Source organism: Oncorhynchus clarkii, chromosome 32 (genome assembly GCF_045791955.1).
Source record: "Oncorhynchus clarkii lewisi isolate Uvic-CL-2024 chromosome 32, UVic_Ocla_1.0, whole genome shotgun sequence".
Taxonomy (NCBI): Eukaryota; Metazoa; Chordata; class Actinopteri; order Salmoniformes; family Salmonidae; genus Oncorhynchus; species Oncorhynchus clarkii.
In genome coordinates, this window is record NC_092178.1 from 33653325 (window position 1) to 33673617 (window position 20293).

Genomic DNA, 20293 nt, shown 5'->3' on the forward strand with positions numbered 1-20293 from the left:
TCAACTAGTTAGCCAGCTAACTTTGATAAACAACTAGAAATAACTATTGGTTTTCTGGTTCATTAAACTTAGGTATGTGTTTCTGGTTGTTGAGGCAATTAGACCATACCCATTTCAACCTCATCTTTTTTTAAATATATATAAAAAGACAGAGGGGCCAATCATCACTAACTCGTCTTAGTTCTGTGAGACCCAAGGACCTGAACGTTTAGCCCTTTCTAATTAGTAGAGAAGACTAGGTTACCTGTGTGTTGTCAGACCACCCTTTACTATTCTGTCTGTCTCTGTCTCGATAGCGGTTAAGTGTACATGATGGAAAGAGGGCGTTTATGAAAATCTTAAATAGTAACAGGAGCTCAACAAAAATAAGATCTACATCAACAAAGGAATCTTTGTTCACTGTTATGCTGCTCCCAAATCTGGTGATTTAATAAAGCTAACATGATGATTTAATAAAACCAACGTGGTCATTTACCTCAAAGGTGATTTGAATAAAGCTTGACGGTTTATTAAATAACCACATCCTGGCAACAAAGAAACAGTGAGCAGACATTACATTTTTTTCTATATTACTGTACATAGTTTGACCAAATCCTCTAGGTGGGATCCCAACTGACTAAAGCACCTAAACCTAAAAGACGGACCTACAGTTGGCTATCTAGAAACTGCCAACCATGTGTTGAGAAATGGTTGCATGGCCCCTCTACACTAACCTCAGCTGATATCTGTGAAAACAGCTCATATCTGTAAGACAATTGTTGTTGTTTTCTTATTCAACTCAAGTGTTGACAACGGACAAGTCTTACTGATGGTGTTGAAGGTAAAGCTACAGACAATACCTACACAGCAGTCTACAGTATGGGGATAAAATGCTCATTGCAATAGGTTTAAAATAATGTAATTGTTTAAAGTTGTTTGTACTTGTTAAGAAAGGGCAATACAAAAATAAGGACATATTAAGACATTACATAGACATTGTGTAACCGATGTGAAATGGCTAGCTAGTTAGCTGTGGTGCGCGCTAATAGCGTTTCGATCGGTGACTTCACTCGCTCTGAGACCTTGAACTAGTGGTTCCCCTTGCTCTGCAAAGGCCGCGGCTTTTGTGGAGCGATGGGTAACGATGCTTCGAGGGTGACTGTTGATGTGTGCAGAGGGTCCCCGGCTCGAGCCCAGGTTGGGGCGAGGCGAGGGACGGAAGCTGCTATACTGTTACAATTGCATAAAATATATTGTGTGTGTGTTAACGTGTAGACGTGGATTGATGGAGAAACAAAAATGTGCAGATAAGAAGTTCATTTGGGTGTGTTTGGGGCTCAGCACCTTAACAATCCTGTATAATTGACTTAGCCCAGACGGCAGGTGTAGCAGGATCCCCTTTTCTCTCTGCTGACCGTATGAGTAAATCCAAACTAGCCTTAAACTAAGCCTCTGTATTGACATTGAGGGGGTTATGGTTTAAGGTTGTGTGAGGTTGATTCTGGTCATCAAGTATCATATGGTTGTACAGAGATGGGGGAGGGGCTGTGGTTAGGGTCTCAGGCAGTATGGAGGAGGGATAAGCCTCAAGCTCTGTTTTAGCTTTTAAGATGTAGTACTTGTCCCCTGAACAGATCCTCTGACATTTCTACACACAAACCTTTTACCCAGAAATGGGCGATGCTTATATCAAGGGCTCTCAGCCATAGGATAATTAAACACTTTATAACATGAGCTAACTAAGCCAAAAAATGTAATGTTCAATCAAAAAAATCTTGACTTTCCATTAGACACCGAAAATCTCAAAATTAATTGCATTGGTGCCTCTGTCCTGCTATGGAGACTCAGGTAGCATTATAGTGACCTGGAGGCAGGTGTAATTTGTTTTGCCTCAGCGATAGTGTCAATGTCCCTGCGGTGCAGATTCATTCTGGCACTAATACCACTCCACTGCAGCGCATGACCGTATTCACCGGACCCATAGTCAGCTCTCCATCACTTAGGTAACCAGTTGTATACCAAGGAAGGCCAGAATTAATGAGCGGTAAACAATTAAACATGACCTAGTACTGAGGTTAAACTAAACGTGTGTAGGAGGGAGGGAGGGAGGGAGGGAGGGATAAACAGTGTCTTAAAGACTTAAAGACACATCTCGGTGTGTCCTGGGCTGCAGGTCATGATGTACGTAACACTCACTGTGCGATTATCTCCCATGCTGTCTGAAAGTAAATGTGTCAATTGTTCAGACATGCAAAGGATGTTGAATACTAAAATCGTGAATAATGTTTAAGGCCAAATGAAAATGTTTTTTTTAAACCTACCATTTCTTATATGGCCCTTCGAGCTGGATATATGCTAAAGAAGGACAGTGAGTTTACCCACCCTGTAGGGATCATTGTGAAGCGTACAATACTGCCAACCAATATCTGAACAGTCAGTGTAAATGTGACCAATGGTAAACACCACATACTGTATTTTGCTGGGTTTAGTGGTGGTTTACATTCAGTACCAGTCAAAAGGTTGGACACACCTACTTATTCCAGGGTTTTTCTTTATTTTGTCCATTTTTACATTGTAGAATAATAGTGAATACATCGAAACTATGAAATAACACATATGGAATCATGTAGTAACCAAAAAAGTGTTAAACAAATCAAAATATATTTCATATTTGAGATTCTTCAAAGTAGCCACCCTTTGCCTTGATAACAGCTTTGCACACTCTCAGCATTCTCTCAAACAGCTTCATGAGGAAGTCACCTGGAATGCATTTCAATTAACAGGTGTGCCTTGTTAAAAGTACATTTGTGGAATTTCTTTCCTTCTTAATGTGTTCGAGCCAATCAGCTGTATTGTGACAAGGTAGGGGTGGTATACAAAAGACAGCCCTGTCCATTTTATGGCAAGAACAGCTCAAATAAGCAAAGAGAATTGAGAGTCCATCATTACTTTAAGACATGAAGGTCAGTCAATCTGGAAAATGTAACAAACTTTGTAAGTTTCTTCAAGTGCAGTCGCAAAAATCATCAAGCGCTGTGATGAAACTGGCTCTCATGAGGACCGCCACAGGAAAGTAAGACCCAGAGTTACCTCTGTTGCAGAGGATGAGTTCATTAGAGTTAACTGCACCTCAGACTGCAGCCCAAATAAATGCTTCACAGAGTTCAAGTAACAGATACATCGCAACATCAACTGTTCAGAGGAGACTGCGTGAATCAGGCCTTCATGGTCGAATTGCTGCAAAGAAACCACTACTAAACGACACCAATAATAAGAAGAGACTTGATTGGTTTTGCACTTAGTGGGACTACAATTTGTTTTTCAACAGGACAATGACCCAACACACCTCCAGGCTGTGTAAGGGCTATTTGACTATTTGGCTTCCACAATCATCCAACCTCAACCGAGTTGAGATGGTTTGGGATGAGATGTCATCAAGGCAAAGGGTGGCTATTTTGAAGAATCTAAAATGTAAAATATATTTTGATTTGTAACACTTTTTACTGCACGATTTCATATGTGTTATTTCATAGTTTTGATGTCTTCACTGTTATTCTACAATGTAGAAAATAGTAAAAATAAAGAAAAACCCTTGAATGAGTAGGTGTGACCAAACCTTTCACTGGTACTGTATATTAAAAAAAGCCTAAATCCTTCTCAACAAACCAAGTCTGTGTGAACTGTAAATGAGAACAAGCTGCTGCTGATTTTCCAGTTGGCACCAGTCCTTAGGCTCTAATCTTCTTTAAGCTCCATGTTTACAGTTGACATGTGATTTAGTGGTTTTTGTACCACCATTCTTCTCTCCAAAATGTCATTTTGATTGCTTACAAGCCATGGGAACACAATGAGATTTAATCCAAACTAAGGCTCAGATGGGAAGCATATTTATAAATGGTAGATACTAACATTTGAAATCCCTCGAAACCAACATATTTTCCCTGTCTGAAAATGTTCATGTTAATGGTATATGATTATTTCATACATTTACATTGTTCAGGAAATAATGCGTTTTTGACAACGCTTCGGAGCGATACGTATTATTTATCCTTACCTGAATGCGTTTTTGAAGAATGCGTTTTTGACAACGCTTCGGAGCGATACGTATTCTTTATCCTTACCTGTAAAGATTACAACTTGATTGTTTCAAAGTACAACCATCAATGTTCCACAGTAATCTCTCGTTTAAAATGTTCCCATATAAACTTAATCAGGCCTGGGATATGGTTTTGTGAGAAGATTAAAAAGAACAAGATTGGGATGTTCTAAGGATATGTTCTCACTGCAGTGATCTGGTGTTTATAGTTGATGTAGGGTGAGAGAATTTCCATGGCATCCTTTCACAAACACTTTACAACAACAAGCCGCTTGTATTGAGCGTAATTCCAAAAGTGAATGTGGATTAAATGGTTCCATGTTTTTTGACGTAGTCGGCACGATTTGTTTCACATGTTTGTCAGTAAATAGAATAGATGCCTGTCCATTTTAATAACTGGGCATCGGCACCCATTTCAGCAACAAACAAAAAAACTGTTTCAAATAAACACCAGGTCTAAATGAATTTTTTACGAGATTACCATGGACACAGCTCTGATATTCCCATGGTCATATGCATTAAAAACATGTTTACAAAATGCTGTCATTGTTGCTAGCCATCGCGCTACCAAAAATAAAACACCGGTATCGTTCTTCAGGGTGTTGAAGCGCGAAATGGGGGGGGTGTGTGATAGGCAGTCCAGTCGTTGATCTGCGATGGATTTGTTATTATAATGTTTATACTGGTCACAATAAACAGTGTGGTAATCTATTCAAAATTGTATGGAGCAAAAGCTATACCATATTTAGTCCCTCCCTGATATTTGACTGATTATAAACTATGCCCCTTGTGTATCCAACAGGCTATTTTCAAGATAATTCCTTAACACAGGCTGAGCTTCCCAACAATGATAACACACCGGAGAAGAGGGCCAACAAACTCTGGACATTCTTAGAGAGAAAAAAAGACAATGGTGAGAATAATCAAGTCTTGTTTAATGTGATTTGACATTGTAACTGTAATATAAACCTGATGATGATGCTTCCTATCTGTTTCTTTCTCTTGCTCTCTCTCCCCACCTCAGAGCGAGTTACAGAAGGAGAGTTCATCATGGGTGTGATGAGGATGCGCTTCGCCTCATTCAGTATGCTAATAAATTCTGCTAATAAATTCGGTTGCCTCCGGTCTACATTCCTAGCTTGGTCCCAGATCTGTTTGACCATAAGACCATAGGCGTTGACAATAGGAGTTGGCAAGACAGCACAAACAGATCTGGGTTCAGGCTCCTACATTCCACAATCCCTACCGCTATCCTCAATCATACCGCAGGAAGTATTTTGTTTTAATCCCAGTCTAATGTCAAGAATTGATCAGACCTGGGTTCAAATAGTATTTTTTTCTTCTTCAAATACTTTAGCTGTGCTTGATTGTGAAAACATACTATTTGAACCCAGGTCTGATTCTAAAGTGCATTGTGGACCAGAAAGAGATTTGAAGGACATCTATAAGAAAATATGAACATGTACATGTCCAAGTCAATGTAACACTCACTGACTTATGTTATGATGTACATGATTTATTGTGCAATTGCCACATACTGAAGTGTATACTTTATACTATACACTGAGTGTACAACCATTAAGAACACCTTCCGGATATTGAGTTGCACCCTCCTCCCTTTTGCCCTCAGAACAGCCTCAATTCGTTGGGACTTTACAAGGACTCTACAAGGTGGCGAAAGCATTCCATAGGGATGCTGGCCCATGTTGGCTCCAATGCTTCCCACAGTTGTGTCAATTTAGCTGGATGTCCTTTGATTGGTGGACCGTTCTTGATACAGACGGGAAACTGTTAAACTTGAAAAACCCAGCAGTGTTGCAGTTCTTGATTCAAACTGTTGTGCCTGGTACCTACTACCATACCCCATTCAAAGGTCTTTAATATTTTGTCTTGCCCATTCACCTTCTGAATGGCACACATACACAATCCAAGCCTCAAGGCTTAAAAATCCTTCTTTAACCTGTCTCCTCCCCTTCATCTACACTGATTGAAGTGGATTTAACAAGTGACATCAATAAGGGATCATTGCTTTCACCTGGTCAGTCTATGTCATGGAAAGAGCAGGTGTTCATAGTGTTTTTGTGCAATCAGTGTGTACTGTATACTAGTCTTGCACAAATTTAGAAGGTTGTCTGTCAGAAGTATTACAATGTAACCGATGGGTTAGACGATACTCTTCTCGTCAATTATCTTGAAAAAACGTATACTTATACTGGAAATCAACCAATCCTCCATCTTTAAGACAATGCAAAATCATATGCTTGATTTTCTAAATATTGAGCATGGGCGACGGAGAGGAACAAAATGGTGCAATTTGAGGACATGTGTCGGAGAGTAGTGCAGGCACTGGAGATAGGAGTGAGAACAGATGTTGTTGATGTTTGTGTGCGTCTGTATGTTGTCTTTTGTGTGTGCATGTTTTGTGTTGTATTGTTTGAATAAAAAAATAAAAAAAATGATTAATAGCTATATAAATTTTGGACTTGATATTTCACTTCTGAAAGATTTGAGGGGTTTAGGAAATTAAAGCAAGCAATGAGTAATCTGTTGATAATACTTAATACCAAATCATTTGTTACATTTTTTGAAATGTGTATCAATGAAGCAATAATAACAAAGGTAGTGCAATCATAGGATAATGTTTTAGGACGTTTTAGAGAATGTGTTTCAAATTTAACTTGTAAAGACATGGGTCCTGACACCAACAGACAAAATCTAATATGAAGGTCAAGGGTTAAATACTGTAGACTCACACAATGCCAACAACGATACAAGTCTTTATGACATTTACCTCAGAAAATCTCTTCTCTTTTTAAAGTAGAAAGAAACTTGGTCAAACTTGTTGAAACTACTTTACTCAGAATTTGCCACTGTTATTGAAGGATAAGGATTATTGTGCTTTTCAATTTGTTTCTTTGACTTAATATTACCCTCTAAAACTTTATAGAAGTGCAAACGCTTCGACTGAAAGTATTGCTGAACTAGTGTTTTCTCTGTCTGTTGGAGCATGGTTCTAGCATTTAAAGTCTCACTCTTTTAATGTGCAAAACTTTTCTTTTGATAAGATATTGACTTTATGAAAGATATGTCATGAACTTTATATTCCATTAGCTTCAAGCTTCATTAGATAAAAATTTCTCTTTAACAGTTCTTAGAAAGCTGGGGTGTATGGGAAGGCAAAATCAAATCTGTCTATCAGATTATTATTTGACTTTGTGTTTGATTGTGTTATTTGTGTTTCCCCCCTCTGTTTTTGTAAATAATTTGTTTTCAGTTTTGATTCTAAATAATTATTGTGAGATAAAGCATTTCACTTAAAGAAAAGTTATTTTAACCGTTGATACATGATTAAAATAAATTGCAATTTTCTGATTGGAAATGTCAATATTACATTTAAAATCTATCCATACAACATATAAACTCTTGCCAAATACATTCCGTACAGTATTGTCATACTACTTACATTACTTACTGATCATATAGGCTACTGTTGCATAATTCCTATCCTTCTGTTTTTATTTACATTCTCTGTAATTTACTACATACACTACATGGCCAAAGTATGTGGACACCTACTCGTTGAACTTCTCATTCCTTGTTCAGTTTAAGGTGATACACAGGTTACATTACTCACAACTGCATCAAATATTTCCAGAATTCCTATCGGACCTTGCAGTCATAGCAGATAATATTCACATTTTTTGTGACTTTAATATTCACATAGAAAAGTCCACAGACCCACTCCAAAAGGCTTTCGGAGCCATCATCGACTCAGTGGGTTTTGACCAACATGTCTCCGGACCTACTCACTGTCACAGTCATACTCTGGACCTAGTTTTGTCCCATGGAATAAATGTTGTGGATCTTAATATTTTTTCTCATAATCTTGGACTATCGGACCACCATTTTATTACGTTTGCAAACGCAACAAATAATCTGCTCAGACCCCAACCAAGGAGCATCAAAAGTCATGCTGTAAATTCTCAGACAACCCAAAGATTCCTTGATGCCCTTCCAGACTCCCTCTGCCTACCCAAGGAAGTCAGAGGACAAAAACCAGTTAACCACCTAACTGAGGAACTCAATTTAACTTTGCACAAGACCCTAGTTGCAGTTGCACCCCTAAAAACATTTGTCATAAGAAACTAGCTCCCTGGTATACAGAAAATACCCGAGCTCTGAAGCAAGCTTCCAGAAAATTGGAACGGAAATGGCGCCACACCAAACTGGAAGTCTTCCAACTGGCTTGGAAAGTGTCACGACTTCCGCCGAAGTCGGCTCCTCTCCTTGTTCGGTCGACATCACCGGCTTTCTAGCCATCGCCGCTCTATTTTTCATGTATCCATTTGTTTTGTCTTGTTCCCTGCACACCTGGTTTTCATTCCCCAATCAACTCATATGTATTTATTCCTCTGTTCCCCATCATGTCTTTGTGTAGGATTGTTTGTTGTTACGTGTTTTGTATATTGTGGATATTTCTACGCACTATGCTTTGGTCTGTGTTCCGTGTTTTGGGCACAATTTATGTTATTTTTGTGCGTTCATGTTGACCGGAATAAAGTGCGCTTGTTCACTACACTCTGCTCTCCTGTACCTCACTTCGCCTCCGATACACACGCCTAACAGAATCCTACACCTACCATGGAGTCAGCAGGAGCAGGTACCCCGGTCAGAGGAGTTGAGGAATGCGTCAAGGAACACGCGGCTATGATACATCATCTCGGTGCCATGTTGGATCGCATTGTCCAGACAATGGTCCGCTGGGAGAGACAGGAAGTCTCTCCAGCGCCTCGTCCAGCTCCACCGGGGTTATCTCTACCCGTCCCGTCCGGACCCAGCTCCAGTGGAATACGCTCTCCCTTCCCAGGGAGTATGATGGGACAGCCGCACAGTGCCAGGGGTTCCTTTCACAACTGGACTTATACCTGGCCACTGTTCACCCAGCTCCCTCAGGAAGGGAGAGAGTATCCACCCTCGTCTCATGCCTCTCGGCGAGAGCTCTGGAGGGGGCAAACGCCATGTGGGAGAGGGAGACGTGGCGTTGGACCACTTCAAGGAGTTTACCCGCCGTTTCTGAGCCGTCTTTGACCATCCGCCAGAAGGTAGAGCGGCGGGTGAACGACTCTTCCATTTGAGGCAGGGGACGAGGAGCGCACAGGATTTCGCACTGGAGTTCTGGACCTTGGCCGCCGGAGCAGGATGGAGCGACAGGGCCCTCATCGACCACTATCGATGCAGCTTACGTGAGGACGCCCGACAGGAGTTGACCTGCAGGGATGCCACCACCACCTTCGACCAACTGGTGGATATGTCCATCCGGTTGGATAACTTGTGGGTCATCCGTGGACGTCATGAGGGGGCTCTGTTGGTTCCATCTCCCAGCACTCCCGCTCCGGAGCCCATGGAGTTGGGAGGGGCTGCACATAGGGAGGCTGGAGGAGGGGCCAGGAGCAGCTGGGAGTTTTATTGACAGAGCGATTTGCACGTAGTTTAGGGATCCCCATTATTCCTGTGGATAGACCTTTTCCGGTGCACGCTCTGGATAGTCGACCCTTAGGGTCCGGGCTAATCAGGGAGGCCACCATCTCCCTGGCCATGGAGACGCAGGGGGTTCACGATGAGAGAATCAGTCTCTTTCTCATTGACTCTCCTGTGTTTCCAGTGGTACTAGGCCTTCCCTGGTTGGCTCGTCATAACTCACCCTTTCCTGGCAACAGAGGGCTCTCATGGGGTGGTCGCGAGAGTGCTCGGGGAGGTGTGTAGGGGTTTCTGTTGGTGCTACCACGGTGGAAAGTCCAGACCAGGTCTCCACCATGCGCATTCCCCCAGAATATGCCGGTTTGGCTCTCGCCTTCTGTAAGAAGAAAGCGACTCACTTACCCCCCCATCGACGGGGGGATTGTGCGACAAATCTCCTGGTAGACGCTGCACTTCCCAGGAGTCACGTGTATCCTCTGTCGCAAGCAGAGACGGTGGCTATGGAGACATATGTCTCCGAATCCCTGTGTCAGGGGTACATTCGGTCCTCCACATCACCCGCCTCCTCGAGTTAATTTTTTGTGAAGAAGAAGGATGGAGGACTGCGCCCGTGCATTGACTATAGAGGTCTTATTCAAATCACGGTGAGGTACAGTTACCCGCTACCTCTTATCGCCACGGCGATTGAGTCAATGCATGGGGCGAGCTTCTTCACTAAACTGGATCTCAGGAGTGCGTACTATCTGGTGCATATCTGAGAGGGTGGAAGACGCATTTAGCACCACCTCAGGGCATTATGAGTACCTCGTCATTCCATACGGGTTGAGGAATGGTCCATCAGTCTTTCAATCCTTTGTAGACAAGATTTTCAGGGACCTGCACGGGCAGGGTGTAGTGGTGTATATCGATGACATTCTGATATACTCCGCTACACGAGCATGTGTCCTTGGTGCGCAAGGTACTTGGACGACTGTTAGAGCATGACCTGTACGCAAAGGCTGAGAAATGCCTCTTCTTTCAACAGTACCGTCTCCTTCCTAGGGTATCGCATTTCCACATCAGGGGTTGAGATGGAGAGTGACCGCATAGCAGACGGGCGTAATTGGCCGACTCCCACCACGGTAAAGGAGGTGCAGCACTTTTTAGAGTTTGTCAATTACTACCGGAGATTTATCCTGGGTTTTGGCCAGGTGGTAGCTCCCATTACCTCACTGCTGAAGAGGGGTCCTGTACGTCCGCAGTGGTCGGTTAAGCCAGAAAAGGGCGTTTGGGTAGCTGAGAGCTCTGTTTACCTCGGCTCCTGTGCTGGCCCATCCGGATGCCTCTTTGGCATACATAGTGGAGGTGGACGCGTCAGAGGCTGGGATCGGAGCCGTGCTCTCTCAGCGCTTGAGCACGCCACCGAAGCTCCGCCCCTGTGCTTTCTTCTCGAAGAAGCTAAGCCCGGCGAAGCGGAACTATGATGTGGGGGACCGGGAGCTGTTGGCTGTGGTTAAGGCTTTGAAGGCGTGGAGACATTGGCTTGAGGGGCCTAAACACCCTTTCCTCTTCTGGACTGACCACCGCAACCTGGAGTACATCCGAGACTAAATCCTCGTCAGGCAAGGTGGGCCATGTTCGTTACCCGTTTTGTGTTTACCCTGTCCTACAGACCAGGTTTCCAGAATGTTAAGGCAGACGCATTGTCCCAGCTGTATGACACAGAGGAGCGGCCCATGGATCAAACTCCCATTCTCCCGGCCTCAAGCCTGTAGCGCCGGTCGTGTGGGAGCTTGACACGGACAATGAGCGGGCGTTGCGTACTGAAGCCGCTCCACTCCAGTGTCCCGTCGGACTTTGGTACGTTCCGACTGCTGTCCGTGACCAGTTGATCTATTGGGCCCACACATCACCCTCCTCTGGTCATCCGGGGATCGGTCGGACGGTGCGCTGTCTGTCTGGGAAGTACTGGTGGCCCACCTTGGCTCGGGACGTGAGGGTCTATGTTTCCTCCTGCTCGGTGTGCGCCCAGTGTAAGGCTCCTAGACACCTGCCCAGAGGTAAGCTACATTCCTTACCTGTTCCACAACGGCCTTGGTCACACCTGTCGGTAGATTTTATAATGGATCTTCCTCCCTCACAGGGAAACACCACGATCTTGGTTGTTGTGGATCGTTTCTCTAAGTCCTGTTGTCTCCTCCCTCTGCCCGGTCTCCCTACGGCCCTACAAACTGCGGAGTCCCTGTTTACACACGTCTTACGGCACTACGGGGTGCCTGAGGATATAGTGCCTGATCGGGGTCCCCAGTTCACTTCGAGAGTCTGGAGGGCGTTCATGGAACGTTTGGGGTTCTCGATCAGTCTTACCTCGGGTATCCATCCCGAGAGTAATGTGCAGGTGGAGAGAGTGAACCAGGAGGTGGGCAGGTTTCTACGGTCCTATTGCCAGGACCGGCCGGGGGAGTGGCGGCGTTCGCGCCCTGGGCAGAGATGGCGCAGAACTCGCTCCGCCACTCCTCCACTAACCTATCCCCCTTTCAGTGTGTATTGGGGTACCAGCCGATTCTGGCACCGTGGCATCGGAGTCAGACCGAGGCTCCTGCGGCGGACGAGTGGTTCAGACGCACAGAGGAGACCTGGGAGGCCGCCCATGGTCACCTCCAGCTGGCCTTCTGGCGCAGCGCGGACCGTCACCGCAGTGAGGCCCTGGTGTTCGCACCAGGGGACAGGGTCTGGCTCTCGACCCGAAACCTGCCCCGCCGCCTGCCCTGCCGGAAGCTGAGCCAGAGGTTTGTGGGGCCATTCAAAGTCCTGAGGAGAGTGAACGAGGTATGTTACAGGTTACGGCTTCCCCCCGATTACCATATTAACCCCTCGTTCCATGTCTCTCCTCAGGCCGGTGGTGGCTGGCCTGCTCCAGGAGTCTGAGGTGCGGGACTTGTGTGCAGCTGCTCAGCCATGGAAACCCATTTAATGAAGCTCCTGACGGAACAGTTATTGTGCTGACGTTGCTTCCAGAGGCAGTTTGGAACTTGGTAGTGAGTATTGAAACTGAGGACAGATAATTATATACGCGCTGCATGCTTCAAACACTCGCTGGTCCCATTCTGTATACTTGTGCGGCCTACCACTGGTGCTCCTAGATGTTTCTACTTCACAAAAACACCACTTACATTTGACTGGGGCAGCAATTTGACGAATTGACTTGTTGGAAAGCTGGCATCCTATGACGGTGCCATGTTGAAAGTCTCTGAGCTCCTCAGTAAGGCCGTTCTACTGCCAATATTTGAATATGGAGATTGCATGGCTGTGTGCTCAATTTTATACACCTGTCAGCAACAGGTGGGACTGAAATAGCCAAATCCACTAATTGAAGGTGGTGTCCTTTTGTGTGTATATATGAATATCCCTACAGACTTAGAGATGACTGTCACACACATCAATCCATCCTTCCCTAGCCCCACTCTCACTCTCTGCTCTTGTTCCTCTGACTGGGGAGATTATTGACATAATCTTCTGTCAAGCATCTGTTAACTTCCGAAGCTCCCTGTATTTTTATGTCATCTTTGCATCACTGTTTAACTACAAGATCACTTCATCTCTTTCTGGACATCAACCGGTGATATTGAGAGTTGTCCCAACCGACAAGGCCCGGGATTCATCCAGTTTAATTAGAACTGGCATGACAACAGAGACTCAGAGAAAATCCCAATACTAAGTCATTGACATGAGACAGTTTAACTTTAACCACTTTTATTCACAATGTCACCACAGTTACTATCAATATCAGGATAGTAATAACAGGGTTACCATCAATACAATAAAAATAATATAGAATATATATGTTAAATGTGGCCAATGCCAGGCATTTCTTAGCGATTGATCTCTTCCCAGACAATACATGTCAATCTCTGTGTGTGGTTTTAGAGCTTTATCTACTCAGATTTAATTTATGGGTTGAGGTACTGAAATCAAGCACAGTCCAGGGGTTGAGGTACTGAAATCAAGCAGTCCATTTCACAGTTCAATCCAAAACATGTAAAAAATAAAAGACAAAAATAAGTTCCAGGTGGCTAGAACCTCTTTTTAACCTCTACCTCCTCCCTTCCCTCAGCACCTCTCACAGTCCTCTCCCTCCATCTCCTCCCTCTCTTCCCGATCCAGGGCATCCTCAATCTCATCCATCTCTCTCTCGCAGTCCTCACACCCCTTTGTCCCACAGCCACCAGCCATCATCACCAGCTCTCTGTGATCTGGAACCCCCGGACCGGGGTCGATCATCGCCCCCTGCTTGCAGTGCTGGAGCAGGCTGCTGACTGAGCAGGCGCCCCCGGCCGCCTGCAACACCTCGTCGTACGAGGGGGCCTGGATGGCCGCCCGGGCCTCCTCCAGACGAACGCGGGTGCGGTGCTTCATCTCTATCAGCGTCTTGGTGTAGGAGTTGAGGGTGAAGACGGCCGCCGCCATGCAGCAGCTGAAGGAGATCCAGGCTAGACTGAGGGTAAGAGAGAGAAAGGATGGTAGGTCCGTAGTGGTCATTGGTTATGAATAGGCTGTAAATATGGCCTAGAAGTTTAAAATATGCTGATATCGGGTCCAGAATTAATGGATCCCTTGATAAAGATAAGCAAAAAACACAGTATAAAATAAGCAATACAAATACTGTGCTATACTGTATGCTCACTTTTTTGTATTATTATATTGTTTGTTTGTATATTGTATTATATTGCAATTTTGTAAATTTGGGTGAACTATGCCGAAGGGAATACTTACACAAATGACCAGCCGTAGTCCCAGGTCTGTGGTCTCCAATCTTTTGGCCCAATGCTCACAGTCATCTGGAACACTGTGGTGTACATCATATGAGCCACCATCCCCATCAGACCTGAGAGAGCGAGAAAGGGGGAAGGAAGAATGATTTATTTTCTGACAATCTCTTAATTTATTTGACCAACATCGAATAATCAATGCTTTACCTTGTGAATATTTCTACAGAATGCTTAAAAGCCTTGGTATAGATCATTGTGGTGATAAGAGACATGTCCGCTCGTCGTGGCCGTCTCACCTGAAAGGACAGTGCATATTGCGGCAAAGGCGTTGATCTTGAGAGCGTACATCTCCTTATGGGCACAGAGACACAGCACCTCCACCCACATGAGGAGAAAGCCCATGGCCAACAGGCCTATGTACGCAAACTCTGATACTACTGACAGCCACAGCACCCCTGTGAGTGAGTGAGTGAGTGAGTGAGTGAGTGAGTGAGTGAGTGAGTGAGTGAGTGAGTGAGAAATAGATTGAGGATGAGAGCGATAGAAAGAGAGAGGGAAAATTAAGATTGGAGAGAGGTAGAGCGAGAAAACGTTGGCATACAGTGCTTATTTGACTTGACGACCCGCAATTTAAATGGCGACGTATTAGCTTCACCTATATCTACTTTCAATGAGCACAAACCTTGTGTCTCTCCTGGAGTCAATTCAATGAAGCTCCGGCATTTCTCCTCTGTAAGACAAATACAATGTGATTAGCAACAAATACAACTTAAGTCAGTATATTCACTTGTACTGTATTTTTTAGGGCCTTGTCAAGGAAATTGACATACTGATTTAATTTAGATCCCTTGAGTGTCTGTTGTGAGATTTTAAAATAGTGCTCCAATTGGCATGGGTAATCGGAGGGGGACACTTTCTGGAGTAGAATAATCCACCAGATGTTCTCTATCTAGGGTCAAGACAAAAGCTCTAACTCTCCCCTCTCTACAGTGATTTTGCAAATTAGTCCTAAGGCGACATGCAAAGACATTACTTTGAGTTTTCCTTCACTGACTCAAGCTTACATTGCCAACATTAAAGATGATTCAATTATTAACAGAGCACCCGCTTGTGATGATTTACTTCTAAATAGCCTTGGTTGATTAGGGACTATCCCAGATCAGGGAATGCGTATGGTGTTAAAGCAACCAGTCTTGCAGAGATAGATTGACAGTGGAACAGCAAAACAGCCACATTCAAAGATACAATGGTAATTGCTGATAGATATATCAACATTATAGTGAATTCTAGTAACTAGTGTCCAGTCATTATTGGGGTTCCACAAGTCAATGTCCTAGGTCCGACTCTATTGTAAGACTTCACTCAATCAAGGTTCTGTAGATCAACAGCCTAAAACAAGAGCCGTCTCCTGTTTTATTCACTTTTCCAATTAAGTTCTCCGTGTCAAGCAATTACTGGCTAAGGCTAGAGATTAATTTACATTTTAGTCATTTAGGAGATGATCTTATCCAGAGCGACTTAATGCATTCATTATAGCTAGGTGAGACAACCACATATCACAGTCATAGCAAGTACATTCATTGAAGAGATTGGATCTTACAGTGCAAGAACCAGGCATCATTAGGTTCTTGGGATGAAGGCTACTTAACCCCCCTTTCTATAAAAGGTAAAGCATACTTAAACAATGGCCTGGATAAAGACCCAATGCTCACCCTCGTTGTGTGCCTCGCAGGACAACCAGAAACCTGTGTGGAAGTAGCGCAGCATGTACTTATCCTCGCCTGTCTCCCAGATGTAGTGCACTGCGTTGGCGAGGGCCTTTTTCTGAAGCCTCGCCTGCTCTTCCTTTTCCAGGGGCGACAAGGTGATGCTGTTTGACGGCTTCTTAGGGTCCAGAGTGGGAGTCTCTGAGGAAAAGAGAGGGTAAGAGGGTCATTGGGACAGGAACGGTTAGACAGTTTTAGGCAAAATATATGCATCTAGTCTACACACCGTACTACTGTAATTTTTCTCTACAATTAACTCCAGAAACACACATCTTCAAACCATTTTTCTCAAAGGCATTTCAAGACCATAATTGAATATTCTTCAGGGACAGAGATCAAAAGTGCCCATGAGTCCATAAACCACCCCCTGGTGTCAACGGAATGAAGGGGCAACAATCTACAGCAAAATCCGTATGAAATCTGTTTTTTACATAATCTACCTTATGTAGAAAATTGCATATTCCATGGCAATAGACTTAAGACAACAATGTAATCCACATATTCAACTAACTTTGAGATTACATACATTGGGCTTTGTCAACAAACCTTTGTGTGCCTTCTCTGAAAAGCAACAATTCTCAGTGTCATGATTCATGTTCAGGGGTTGGTTCAACAAGTACAAAGCAAGGGAAACAAATCATTATTTAGGTACCGGGCTCCACATTCATTCTTGCACAGGTGAATAGGTTAATTATTTCCCTACCTGTGGTGTAGGGCTGGCTGTTGTTCTGGCCGCAGTTCTTCAACTTGACCGGGGAGAGGCAGAGGGGCTTGGCAACCTTGTGGGTCCCCTCGCACCAGTACGAGGTGCAGAAGGCCAGGATGGACAATGCCAGGGCCAGTGAGGTCAGGGACAAGGAGAGCAGGGAGCGGTTGCATCGTGACATGTTCTCCAGCATGGTGGCTTATGGGTGTGGGACAGGAGCCACTGCTAAGAGAAAAAGTGGCCCTCCGATGGAGAGACAGAGGTGGGAGAGAGGTCGGGGGAGAGACGGGGTGTCTCAAGAGGAGCTTGAGACGAATGATGGTGAAACAGGGTGATGGGGGCTGGTTAGAGAACGGGTACAGGGATGACAGATGAGAGATCAGCTAGAGTGATGACGATGAGGGAACTGGTGGGGGGACTCAATGACAAGGCAGAATGAGGGAAATGGAATGGAGCGATATAGAGTAGAGAAAGGGGGATTGACAAAGGGATGGTATGGCAGAGTGGGATTAGGAAACTGTGAGAAAATTATGGGATGGAAGAAGTAGAAGAGGGCAATAGAGCGGAGGATTTATTCACCAAGCCAGATGGATTGGATGAGGGCTAGCTAGCCTCTGTCACCTTCAATTAGTCCTTTCGATATTCCTCCACACTTTACACGCTGATCCAGCTGTGGTCCCGCAATAACAACTTGAATCATTTGCAAATCAAAGCAGTCATTGAACTGAGGCAATCAGGCAGAGAGCATTTGATTTGGGAAGAAAAAAATATATAATTAATTTCTTACATTTTACATCCATATGCTACATCCCATATTTCCAGTATATGACATGGATTTATTATGTGTTCGTTGGTATGCAGTTGGGTCCTGGAAGATAAATACGTACATTTTACCACGTTTTATAGAACCACTAATTATTTTCTCCTGTCTCCTTTCTTTTTCTCGGGAAACATTCTGTTCTTCCCGTGCATCTCGGCTTTCTCAGGAAGATTGTGATTTGATATAATGATTTGTCTACCTCTCTGTAGACCCGTAATCCTCATTAATCTGTGTTAATCTCCCTGTACAAAATCAATCTGTTTAATCCCACACTCGTAACGTCTGTCCAACCACCTATAGAGCAAGACAAATAATTTGGATTAGTACCGGGAGGAGTAATTAAGGGGACACAATCTACAGAAAGCACTGTTCTTGATGTAATCTCCTTTATGTATAAACATTTCATATCACATGGCAATAGGCTTAGACAACAATGTAATCCATATAGTCAGCAAAATTTGAGATTACATATTGTATATACATTGGACTATGTGGATTACGTAAACAGACCATCATCATCATCATTTCATCGTCACAACAATCTTTATCATCATCACAATCTTTTGCATCACAATCCACACAATCGTCATCCTATCATCGTCATAATTGTCATCATAACCTGTCATCACAATCTTTATCATTGTCACAATCTTCATAATCACAATCTTCTGCATCATCACACTATGCGGATGGTTTGGTGTACTGGTCTGGGCTGCGTTCAGTACGATTTACGTTCTGGAACGTTCAATTGAACAGAAAAGGCTACTGAACGACCAGTTTAAAAACAAGGATTGGTTGGGAGATGGTGAATGCAGTCAGCATGGCCACTGCCATTTAAACACGTCACACATTGCTTCAAACCACACCCACCAAACAGGAGCAAACATAACTCAAACTTTGTTCAATAACGTTTTGGGGAAGCGTGTTGTTCCGAACAAACCGTTCAGCAACGTAGCAAACGTTCAAGCGAACTAAACGCACCTCTGAGGTCTGTCTTGACTCCATGAATGATTGATTATTGGATACTTTAGCGCAGGGATCATCAACTAGACTCAGCCGCGGGCTGATTTGTTCTTGAGCGGATGGTCAGGGGTCCGGAACACAATTACAAATAATTTGTAGACTGCAAATTGACCGCAAAAAGCCCAAACAGATACAGTATAATACTTGCATAAAGCAATCATTTCAACCTTGCTTGCCATCACATGTTTCTCTATTATGCGTGGGAATACTTGTGAACAGATTTCTTATTTAAAAATCACTTGGATCTTATTTCCTGGTGTTTTTACTGTATTTAATGTTCTACAATGAAACAAAAAAACTATGTTATTTGATTTTTTTGCTCAGAAAACTTGGGGGGACAAATTCCGTCCGCGAACCTTGCTTTAGGGAATAATCATTGAAATATTAATTCATCTGTGTTGATATGGCCTTTGCTATTTTACATAATCTGACAAAGATAGCAGAATCACAGATGTTTGTGTATTCTATTTAATCTGGCGACATCTGCATCAATTACCACTATACACTCTTTGAAAAAAAGGTGCCATCTATAACCTAAAATGGTCATTCGGCTGTTCCCATAGGAGAACCCATTTTGGTTCCAGGTAGAACCCTTTTGGGTTCCATGTAGAACCCTGGACTCTGAATAAGAGCATATGTTACATGTAAAAATGTCATAAAAAGACCACAGCCAAATAACCTTTTTGGAACCCTTTTTCCGAAGAGAGTAAAGCTGTGTTGTTGCCAGATTGGGTTGTCAATTGCGGCACAAAATAATGACAGAGATTATTCCTTAATTACAGTAAAAACAGGAGTTAATCAGACTCAGGTATTTAATTTATCCCATCACGACACCAAAATATTTCAACAATTAGAATAACCTTCAAACATTTCTCCCAAAAGTATTAAATTACAAGCTCTTAATTTTCCAAATCTGTAAGCGTTTCAACAAAACGTTTGTTGCAAACTGTCAATCAATATCTCCTTCCTAAGAGTCTCATCCATATTAACTCCAGATACTCCGGCAAAACATTTTTTTTATACTTGACTCGAAACCGGAAAATATTTGCAGCAGTCTAGGAACCGCATCAATTTAATGCGTAAACCAAAGGAAATCTCCTATCCCCATTGTCCAGCAATATGATTAAATATGACACAGCCACACAATCACACACGCAGTTTCATTTCCTGTAATAGCTGTGCTTAGATTTGAGTTCAAATGGCCATACCGGTTGTATTTTCTCTGTGCTGCATATCGCCGGGCTTTCCATTGAGTCCTTGTCCCCCCATACGGTTGTACAAGACATGCATGAAAGTTACCGAACGGATGTTTGTGAATGAAGAAAAAAAACTTAAATTAAAGAAGAAAAAAAACATACCATATAAGGCCTTCAGAGACATCGACTGTCCTCTACCAGATTAACTTTCTTCACCTTTTCTCACTCTCTCTCCCTCTCTTCCTCACGCTTCTGCCTTTCTTGGGTGAGTTTCTATCACAAACCCACCCAGATTTCACTTAATCCTCACAAACCCATCTGTTACTTTCTCTCCCTTTGCTCCCTATATCTATCTATCATCCATCGTCACATTCTCTCGCTCTCTCTCCCACAATTTCTTACGCTCCACTTTAAGCAAATCCATGATTCTACTTTGTAGTTCACAACATAATGATTAAGGGTCATGCGTTGTTCTATGCTG

General features: G+C 43.5%; 1 protein-coding gene across 3 annotated transcripts; it reads right to left on the reverse strand.

Moving 5' to 3' along the window:
* Positions 1 to 13268: 13268 nt before the first annotated feature.
* LOC139392364 (germ cell-specific gene 1-like protein) lies at positions 13269 to 20256 on the reverse strand. 3 transcript variants are annotated; one of them, XM_071140300.1, is made up of 8 exons: positions 19975 to 20256; positions 17661 to 17887; positions 16771 to 17497; positions 16014 to 16208; positions 14984 to 15031; positions 14598 to 14756; positions 14306 to 14417; positions 13269 to 14027 (listed from the first exon to the last, which is right to left on the reverse strand). In XM_071140300.1, the coding sequence occupies exons 3-8, from the start codon at positions 16964 to 16966 to the stop codon at positions 13643 to 13645; spliced, it is 1095 nt and encodes a 364-aa protein (XP_070996401.1). In that variant the 5' UTR covers positions 16967 to 17497; positions 17661 to 17887; positions 19975 to 20256; the 3' UTR covers positions 13269 to 13642. The 3 variants fall into 3 exon arrangements, with proteins under 3 accessions (XP_070996401.1, XP_070996402.1, XP_070996400.1); XM_071140301.1 differs by lacking the exons at positions 17661 to 17887; positions 19975 to 20256 and adding an exon at positions 19825 to 19940 and having other exon boundaries at positions 16771 to 17290; XM_071140299.1 differs by lacking the exon at positions 19975 to 20256 and adding an exon at positions 19825 to 19940 and having other exon boundaries at positions 16771 to 17887.
* Between the last annotated feature and the right edge of the window lie 37 nt (positions 20257 to 20293).

Excerpts from the sequence above, each read along its gene's own strand:
- LOC139392364 (XM_071140300.1), bottom strand. The coding sequence starts at position 16,966 with ATGCTGGAGAACATGTCACGATGCAACCGCTCCCTGCTCTCCTTGTCC. Across the intron at positions 15,032-16,013 it reads CTGCGAGGCACACAACGAGG|AGGAGAAATGCCGGAGCTTC; the intron begins GTGAGCATTGGG and ends TTTGTCTTACAG. Across the intron at positions 14,757-14,983 it reads GACTCCAGGAGAGACACAAG|GGGTGCTGTGGCTGTCAGTA; the intron begins GTTTGTGCTCAT and ends ACTCACTCACAG.